The 10,543-nt window shown below is 36.6% G+C and overlaps 1 protein-coding gene across 1 annotated transcript; it reads right to left on the bottom strand.

Annotated features, from left to right (window-relative positions):
- Positions 1-1,600, bottom strand: LOC107832757 (putative sarcosine oxidase). Its single transcript, XM_016660632.2, has one exon. It carries the CDS (start codon positions 1,402-1,404, stop codon positions 175-177), a length of 1,230 nt encoding a protein of 409 aa, XP_016516118.1. The 5' UTR covers positions 1,405-1,600; the 3' UTR covers positions 1-174.
- Between the last annotated feature and the right edge of the window lie 8,943 nt (positions 1,601-10,543).

The raw sequence follows: 10,543 nt of genomic DNA, 5'->3' as shown, positions 1-10,543 counted from the left end.
TTTGAAAGAAATTATAGTAAAATTATTATTAGAATTTCCAAATAACAACAAACAAGTTAAACTTTGGCCTGATTGGTGAGAGTTAAATAACCATATCCTTGTGATAAGATACCACATAGGTACAATTGCCACAATACCAATGGAATAAGACAAACAAATTAACATATGCTACACTTAAGAGAGTGAATGAGCTGAACTCACTTGATCATCAAATTCCTTCAAATTTCCTTTAGGATTCTTCTCAAATCTCTTAATCCCAAAGTACATTAATTCCACATCTTTTGCTTCTCCAACCATAACAAGATCAGCTAATATTTTCCCAACAATTGGCCCCATTTTAAAACCATGCCCCGAAAATCCACCAGCAATTACCACATCCTCTCCGAATTCCTCACCAAGAAAATCAATCACAAAATCCTCATCTGGGGTCACAGAATACATACATGACTGTGTCATGACCGGTTTTGTGGAGTCGACAAAGCCTCCGAATTTCTCCTGGATCCACTGCTTCAGTGGATCCAGCGATACTGTGGGCGTCCACGTTCGATCTGTTGGCTCGCAAAGACGCCCACCATGTACTGGAATTTTAATCAATCCCGGAAACTCAAGCGACGGAGTTCCATATATGTATGGCTCTCCGTAACTAGCAAAAGTAGGAAAACCATTTTCAATAGTGAATTTTGACTCATACCCTTCTTTAATCTTCCAATACATAACGGTTGTTTCCAAAGGTTGAATTGGAAGTACAATTCCTGTTACACTTTTAACTAACTTTTTCATCCACGGTCCAACTGTCACCACACATTTTTTACCCCAAAACACCTCACCACTTTTAACACTAACCAAAACACCCCCTTCAACTTTCTTGATTTCAACTACTTCCATATTATCTTTCAAAAAAGCTCCATTCTTAACAGCAAGTGTTTGAAACATGGACACAGCTTTTGTAGGCTTAATAACACCACCATATTCTGTAACAACACCAACCCAATTTTCTGGCAACTGAATCAATCCACCATATTCGTCAAACACTTGTTTATTATCAAGAACGCGAACGGGGATTGAATTTTTCTCACAGCTAGAGATAACTGATTGAAGAGCTTTGTTATCAGTAGGACCTAAGTCAAACTGTGAAGTCTTGAAGTAAACTTTGTATCCGATTTCGGATTCGGCTTCTCTCCAGAGGGTTTCGGATTTTAAGACCATTTTCGGGTAGTAATCTTCGGGGTAAGTGGCACGTATGGTTCTTGATTCGCCATGAGAAGAACCGCGATGGTGCAAGAAATCAAATTGCTCTAAAAGGAGTGTTTTTTGGCTGCGTTTTGATGTTTGATAAGCTGTGCAGCTGCCCATTATGCCTGCTCCTATTACTATTACGTCAAACATTTCTATGGAATTCTCCATTTTTGTTTGTTTGTTTTGCTCTGGTGTGTGTGTTGGAGAGTGAGGGGGGAGAGTTTTTGGAGTTGTCAAGTAAGCTAGGAGAATGGTGTTTTTAAAGGATTAAAATTTCCACGTATATACCTAAGATCTTTCCAAAAAAGAAAACAAAAAAGTACTGGAATATTTTCCAAGTGAAGATATAAAAATATATTTTTTCTTCCTCTACTTTTTCTTTTTTAGTCGACGTTAGAGCCGGATTCATAATTTCAAGAGGATGAATGCATTATTGTGAAGAAGTGGATTTTGGATTACGTGTTTAACTTTAGTTTGTTAATGTGAACTCACTATATTTTTTAAATTATAGGTTCAAAATTACATTCTTTTTAAATTTTTAGTAATTTTCACGTATATATCAAGGCTCCGTGCCGAAAATAAGACTGCGAGAAGTAGGATTTGAACTGCTAATTTTACTCGTAGAGGTACACTCTATAATTATTGTATCATAGGAGTCTTTGAACATGGGTGTACACACATATATTTAAATAATTTTAAAAAAATATAACATTATTATATATGATTTAGGGAGACGAATATTGATTCACGTGAACCCATGTCCTTAGTCATATATATGCCCCTGCACGCATTACTGGATAAGTCATGCTTCCTTGTATATATTGTCTACTCATCCGTCTCAATTTGTTTGAATCTTTTCAGAGTACATAGATTAAATTGATTAATTTTCAATTCGAACATAAATTCTTTAAGATTTTTTGAAAAATAAAATTTATATATTTAGAAACTACATAAAAAATACTATAAGTTACCATAGCTAACAGTTCAAAATGTTTACAAACTATTTGAGAAAAATATGGTCAAACAAAATCTTATTTGACTCCCCAAATAATAAAATGGTTTATTTTTTTAAAATAAAGAGAGTGTAGTCTTTTGTGTTTTGTTAAATAATGTATGTGCACAATAGCTTAGTCCACTTCAAATTTAGGGGTGCGGTTTCAAGACATATCATTAGGATCAAGTTATGCTTCCTTATATATTATGTACGCTATCGTATTTTATTAAAATGAGATTCGTCTAAAATGTTACATTAACACTTAACACATGAAACATACCATTTGAAATTGATGAGAACTCATTGTACTCATTCGATGTATTGACATATAAAACAAATGGTTTTTAAAAATGTAGAAAAAGCGCTATGTACTTATGTTGTATCTTTATATGTTAATATTAAAGACTTGAAGTAAAGCATAGTACTAGTTACTAAACTTATATAACAAATACAACCACTACACTTCCATCCAAAATCTTTTAAATATTTTACTTCAATTCATAGGGTAAAGATCGAATTCATTTTAAAATTAAAAACACCAAATTAGGTATATACTTGAATTTATCTATTGCAGAATGGTTTATCAAGAAATATTAAGAATAACATTTTATATAATATTTTCTTATTGCAACTCCTTGACTGTTTTTCTTTTGGCAATCCTATTAAATTTTCAAAAGAATCACCTAAATATTAGAGTACACATTGCCCATTATAAAATACCTTCTTAGTTAATATTCTTTAAAATAATGAAACATTATCTCATCGCCCGAGTCATGCAAACGTGGCAATGATTAGTTTAATATGCAAAAAGACAAAAGAAAAAGAAAAATCAACCATTTTTGTTGATGTTATAGAAATTGGAATCTTTAGTTTGATTCCATCCAAAATGATTCAAGACGTGTCGTTTGTGTTTGTGTTTGTGTTTGTGTTTATGTTTGTGTTTGTTTGTGTTTTCTTTCTTTAACCTTATTTGACAGAACATGTGAAACTAGGATTTTCCTGTCTTTCACATGAATCACGAGTGCATCTTTTTCCTTTCTAGTTTGTTACGTGACTGATCATTCTGTTTTCTTGTTTGGTTTTATATGCTATTCCATTTATTTTTTTGTTTTGTTTTTGCTATTAGGGTCAATTTCATTGGATTTACTCTTTTGAATTCAGTTTTTTCGATTTGTTTTTTTCCCTATATAAGTCAATTTCTGGCAACCAAACACCACAAAGGAATTACCTTGGAAAATATTTTTCATTAAAGGAAAAAAACGGCTTTCTTCCCTAATGTTTTTCCCGATAATTTATTTATGTCGTAATATTGAAGTAGAGAATTTCTAGACCAATTTATACGTTGAAGATAATTTATCTGATTGAACCAGACGAATCTTTCAATTTTCTGTCCAGCTCTATTCACAAGTTGAGTTCCGTCGTTCATTTATCAATGCATTTTTTTTGGTCATGTAACGGGGAGGTGTTTATATATGACAAAACTTATAATATATCTACATGCCATTAATTGGTCCAAATTAACAAGAAGAATTAACACAAATAGCCGTCTACCTAACCGCTTAAACTAAAAATAGCCGACGGGTATAATGCATGCATAATTTATGTATTATATGTGTATAATGAACGTATAATCTATGTATATGGTTAAAAAAAATAAACAATAAATATAGCGGGCTATTTGTGCAAAAGAAGTTTGAAAATAAATACACACCTCAAAATTTCCAAGTACGTATACATAATTTAAACCGAAAGCATTAGGTTTTGAAGAATCTGCACCTTAAATTTTGGATTTGTCAGCATTTCCCTAACATAGATATAAGGGACAGAAAAATTTGTATCGGACTATACAATCTCTGTATATATAAAGGAGGGCCAAAGAATGTTGACATGATACTTCTTAGGGACTAGAATTCCCATTAATCTTTTTTCTTAAATTTTTGCCTTTTTTCTTTATTAAGTACTCTATTAAAATTTGAAAGATCACATCTAAAGGTCATCTAACAGTAGTTAAAAAAAATCTGAGATAGGAATAGTCACAATTACAGACACAATTGTTCTAAAAAGCTATTTCTCTGTTTAGTAGTTTTTTCCTTACATAACCGTTATTTTTTCCCCTGCCTTTTACAAATTCCAAGTAACTAAAGAAGTTGGAAATTTTTTGCTTCCCTCATCATTACATTTTATTCTTCTCATTTTCAGATGAAGAAAACTCTTACGGATTGGCGAAAGCGACTTGCCGCTTAGGTAATCAACTATCCTTAGACTCCTGACCAAGTTGCTCTAACCTCAGATAAGTACTTATCGTTTAGTATTAATTTTGTATTATTGTTGTAATACCATACAAAGATATAAATCGACTGAACCATTTACCAAGTGAGAGGTTAAAAAATCCATATTTTTGGTTTGTTTGATCTATTGGATAACATTAACAAAAACAGGCTATGTTGGCTTTTTAAACTTTTTTTTCATCGATAAAGCAAGTTATATTTGTTCGTTGAGAAACTGAAAATGCAAATATAAATGAAAGTGTATTTGCTTAGAAAAAATTACAGAAAAAATGCTACTTGTAGTATTGGATAAGAACTGAATGGGGCTTTCTTTCTATTTGTGAAGAATTGAACTTGAGAATTAAACTCAGAGGGACAATAATGGTAGATTACTATTTGAGTAGCGATATGTTAGTAGGGGTGCATTTGTTTGTGATACATGCTTATTCTTTATCCTTTGTATCAAATTGTTTATTTTTTGTGGTCAGTTTTTACTTTTTACAAGCTAAATGATTAAGTATCGATCATAATGTATTTGGCAGTTTATTTATATTTTACTAATTAACTCATATATACAGATAATATAACGATTCTTTTACACTCTCACCATAATTTAACATGTTATAGCATGTTGCATGCCTTATTTTCATTAGTTTGGTGATAGTATGTAACGACCCGACCGGTCGTTTTGAATATTTGTACTTCGCTTGGTTGTTTGAGGGCATGAGTAGCTCCGTATGATGTACTTTGACTTGTGTGAATCGTCGGTTTTGGGTCGCAGGTATTTCGGAATTGAATTGGAAGAAGGAATTTCATTGTTGAGGCTTTAAATTGGGAGAGTTGACCAAAATTTAACTCTTTAGTATTTGACCTCAGATTGAAATTTTAATGATTTCGTTAGCTCCGTTAGGTGATTTTAGACTTAGGAGTGCGTCCGAAATGTGATTTGGAGGTTCGTGGTAGAATTAGGCTTGAATTGGCAAAATTGGAAATTTGGAGATTTTGGTCGGCATTGAAAAATTTGATATCGGGGTCGGAATGGAATTCCGAAAGTTGGAGTGGGTTCGTAGTGTCATTTGTGACGTGTGTGCAAAATTTGAGGTCATTCGAACGTGGTTTGATTGGTTTCGGTATCGGTTACCGAATTTGAAAATTTAGAAATTCTTAAACTTGAATCAGAGGGTAATTTGGTGTTTGGATATTGTTTTGAGTGATTCGAAGGTTCGACTTAGTTTGTATGTTGATATAGGACTTGTTGGTATTTTTTGTTGAGGTCCTGAGGGTCTCGGGATGATTTCGGAAGGCTAACGGGAAGTTTGAAGTTGGAAAAATGCAGCTTATGTTGCTGTTCTGGTGTGGCCGCAACTGCGGTTTGGGAACCGTAGGTGCGAGTTTTGCATGTGCGGAATTTAGTCGCAGGTGCGGGGTTTGGAAGCCTGGGGTTTTATCGCAGAAGCGGATGAGGGGTCGCACCTGCGAGACCGCAAGTGCGAAGAGGTGATCGCAGGTGCGGGTTTTAGGACCTTAAGTGACTTCCACAAATGTGGGCTTTTGGGCGCAGAAGCGGAGGCTGCAGGTGCGCTATCTGGACCGCAGATGTGGTTTTGCTGGGCAGAAAGGTATAAATTGAACCCTTTGCGAATTTTTGGTCATTCTTCATAATTTCAACTCGGTTTTTGGAGCTTTTGGAGGGTTTTGAAGAGGGAATCAAGAGGATTTCATTGAGGTAAGTAACTTGAGCCTCATACTCGTATATATGGTGATTTTTTCGTTGTTTAATCATTGTAATTAGTGAAAATGAGGGGTTAGAGCTTGGAATATTTGGAGAGAAATTTAAGGATTTGAAAGACCAAACGATGTCGGATTTTGATGAATTTGGTATGGTTAGACTCGTGAGTGAATGAGCTTTCTAGTTTTGTGAATTTTATCGGATTTCGAGATGTGGGCTCGGGGGCTGAGTTTGAGCCAATTTTGGGTTTTGGTCTAATTTTGACGTTTTTCTTGTGGAATTTATTCCATTAGCGTATATTGATGGTATTGTACTTATTGTGAATAGATTTGGAGCATTTGGAGGCCGAGTCTAGAGGCAAGAGCATTGCGGGGTAGAGGTTTGACCGATTTGAGGTAAGTAACGATTGTAAATCTAATCCTGAGGGTATAAAATCCCGAATTTTGTATCATTCTACTATTTTTAGTGACGCACATGTTAGGTGACAGGTGTGTGGGCGTGCACTGTTGGGGATTTGTGACTTGGTCCATCCCGTAGCAACTGTAAAGTTGCATACTTTGTTGAAACCATATGATACTTATATGTTTTAGAAAGAATTTCTGTAAATTGGGCTGAATGCCATATTTGGGCCTTGCGCCAATGCTGTTTGGACACTTAGGGGCTGTTTCTTACCATCCTCTCATTGTTTTCGATTGAGAATCTACACTCAGTCATGTTTATATTTATTTACCGCATAACTCGGTTTTATGACTCTATTTTGATGCATATTAAAGTTTTGGGTTGAATGCCCTGTTTTACTGAAATGCCCGAGTGGCTTGAGAGGTTTATGACTGAGTGAGGCCGAGGGCCTGATTTGTGAGGATGAGTGTGGATCGGGGCTGCCCGCCTGCAACATACTTTATTATTATAGCACGTGAGTTGTCCGTGCAGATTATAGCGCTTGGGCTGAAGAAGCCCATCCGGAGTCTGTACACACCCCTAGTGAACGCAGGTACCTACTGAGTGCGAGTGCCGAGTCCTGAGTGACTGGGAGGCATGAGTGATTACGAGGTATGCCCGAGTGGCAAGAGTGATTGTGAGGTATGCCCGAGTGGCACGAGTGACTGTGAGGTTTTCCCGAGGGGCTGTTTATGAGTGATGTTTTGCCCGAGAGGCTGTTTATGATTTCATCATTTTTGCTCACCTTTGCATTGAGCCTTTGTTTGAAAAACTGTTGGAAAAATATCTTTAAATGATTTTTTACTGGAACTGGGTCTAAAAGAGATGATTTGATTCAAACACTGATTTTTAAAGCATATTGTACTTTACTGAGATTTCATGATATGAACGTTATATGCTTTATTGCTCGTCACTACTGCTCAGTCTTTATTTATTGTTGTTACTTACTGAGTTGGCGTACTCACGTTACTCCCTGCACCTTGTGTGCAGATCCAGGTGTAGCCGGACACGGTAGCGGTTGTTGATTTTTTTCTGGTTACAGATTTTCTCGGAGATAGCAAGGTAGTTGTTGGCGATCGCAGCCCCTGCTCTTCTCCCTCTTATCTTCCTCTAGTTATATTTAGCTATTTTCTAGGCTGAGTTAGCCTTGATGTTGTTAGACAGATTGTAGTAGATGCTCATGATTAGTGACACCCCGATGTCGGGCTTTTCTTTTCCTCACTTTTGTTTTCTTTGATTTGAACTCCTTAAATGAAGGTTCTATGTTAAATAACATTGAAATTAACTTTGAAATAAAAATATCAATTTTGTTTGGAAATGAGTCGGCTTGCCTAGTTCCACGATAGGCGCCATTACGACAGGTTAGGTTTTTGGGTCGTGACAGATTGGTATCGGAGCCTAGGTTACATAGGTCTCACGAGTCATGAGCAGGTTTAGTAGAGTCTTGTGGATCGGTACGGAGACGTCTGTACTTATCTTCGAGAGGCTGCAGAACCCTTAGGAAAATTTTACTTTCTTGTATTCTATCGTGTGAAATTGATTCAGCTTGAGACATAACTCTTTGAATTCCTTCCATGCATCTCGTATGCGCACATGAGCGCTCAGTATCAGTTGTGCATCGCTGGTTTGTGATTCTATGAACGAGGTTCGAGATGTGTATTATATGTTTTGGTGATGGGCTAGTCTGGAGGACTTGAGGCCAGGTTTAAACCGTAGTTTTGGCTCTGTAGCTTCAGTTGTAATCTATACATTTGGACTCATATGTCCGATAATGTCCCTACGAGTTGAATTATGGCTCGATGAGCAGTGAAATGGCTTTGTGGTGAGTATGATGTAACTGCGAGAAGTGTTAAGACTATGTGAATGTGACGAGAAGTAAATTCTTTAAATATAAAAGAAGGTCATTGGGTGCTTGATTTTCGTTTTGATGCGACATACCGTCTCGAGTGTGAATATTTTGAAGGATCTTTCACGTTGTTAAAATTTTGGGGCAAATTAAATTCTCCTGTCTGTCAATGAGTTTGAACTCAAGAAAAGTAAGTGGTTGTGTAGTAATGGTGGTTGCGAATGGGTATTTTGATGTTGATGACTCGGGAAAGATAATCTTTGAAGAGACTTAGAGTCGGTAACATTTTATTGGTCCAGGTGCGACAGAAATTCATTTCGATTTGATGCAGCAGTTGGGTAGCAAAGTATGAGGGAAGACATGGCGGGAAGTGTTTTGCGGTGGTTGAAGTACTAGCAGATCAAGTAGGAGAAGTAGAGGTTGAGAAGTTTCTTAAAGGAGATGATTTAACCGAAGTAAGAGTGGCAGATTAGCATATAAATTCACTAGTAGGGTGGTCGTGCGCCTTGAGAAAGTGTAGAATGGTTTGGAATCATGTTAATATGTGAATCGGCCTGCAGACTCTATTTGGAGTGATGGTTAGTGTATAAAGGAAAAATTGAATATGGCAGAAAGGAGTGTGTTTGAAATGAATAGAGGCGTGAAGATCTGATTATCATGTCAGGTGCAATATGACTTGAGTTAGGAAGGTATTGTTGACGTATAGTTGATGTCAATAGGGAAAGTGCAGACTTATATAAATGGTGGGCGGGCATGAACTCAGGAGAATTTACGAATTTCGTGGTCGTTGCACTCAGTGCAGTGTCATTGGGAGATGTCGCTAAGGAATTTCACCTGTGGGTTATCTCCTGTGTACAGCTAGCAGTGGCGTGATGTTGATGAAGCTTTTGAGAGGAATATTACTAGCTACTCGGTATGAGGTCGCGTGTGTAATTTTGGCTGAAGATTCAGAATGTTCATGAAAGGCTTAATAAAAGACTTCAAGAAGTCTGGCAGGTTAACGGTGCGAGACCTTGGTAATTGAGAAGGAGAAATCCTTACGGGTTCTAATTTTATATAATTGCAGCTTAAGGCTAAGTGGGAGAGTCTGCTATCGACGAGTTGATTGCACGGTTATGGGTGATATTAGTTTCGGTTCGGGGTATACCGGTGAATCAGTTATGACTTACAGAGGTCGAGATCGAGGATGACTCGGGTAAAGGAATTTCTGGACATAAGTTGCATTACACTCTATGGTTATAGGAGGACCATAAAAATAATTGAGTCGTTATTCACAGAGAATGTAGTGTACATGGAGCAGGAATTTACTTGGTTGCGTAGGAGTGAGGGTTACTCTTTATTCCCTTGGGTGTTGGTGTACTAATAGGGCACAGGTCATTTCGGTCCGTTTGGTCGGTTAATTCGAGAATGGTTACAATGGATTCAAGATTTATAAATATGGATAGAAAACTGGGAGTTGCATTGAACGGTGTTGAGACTCGTTGCATCTTATATCATTGTGAATTATGCATTTCAGTATCAAAAAGGTGAATGAAACAATTTTAGGTTCACATAAAGTCTCTTTAGAGTAAGCATTTTGGTTGTGGAACCTTTGGAATACATAAAAAGGGAATTCGGTGGTTTATAAACCTTAGGGCGGTGTGATTCTATGCTAGAGTTCGTAGGGCAAGTTTTAGTTAAGGATAGTAGTGTTCTAACAAGGAAATAAAATAGCAATTTGAAGGCAATTTGGAAAGGACTTGGGAAAATAGGACATTTTAGAAGTAGGTTGGGGTAGCACAGTAATGGATATGATCGGTTATTTGTGTACTTATGATGTGGCTAGTATCTACAGGTGTTTCGTGGCAATGCTCCTGGATTTGGCAACCTGTGTGGCTTGGTGAAGTTAGAGGAATTCAGTTCAGATGGCTTGGTTATGTGCAAATGGATTTCTAAGTGTTCATGATGGGTTCTACCATGGTTTGAACCGGATAATTTCTACCGATGTACGGAGTATGTTGTGTGTTATGATTTCCTCCTAGAAAAAGCAAGAA

Source organism: Nicotiana tabacum, chromosome 15 (assembly GCF_000715075.1).
Source record: "Nicotiana tabacum cultivar K326 chromosome 15, ASM71507v2, whole genome shotgun sequence".
Taxonomy (NCBI): domain Eukaryota; kingdom Viridiplantae; phylum Streptophyta; class Magnoliopsida; order Solanales; family Solanaceae; genus Nicotiana; species Nicotiana tabacum.
This window is presented reverse-complemented; position numbering and strand designations above follow the sequence as displayed.

Excerpts from the sequence above, each read along its gene's own strand:
- LOC107832757 (XM_016660632.2), bottom strand. The coding sequence starts at position 1,404 with ATGGAGAATTCCATAGAAATGTTTGACGTAATAGTAATAGGAGCAGGC.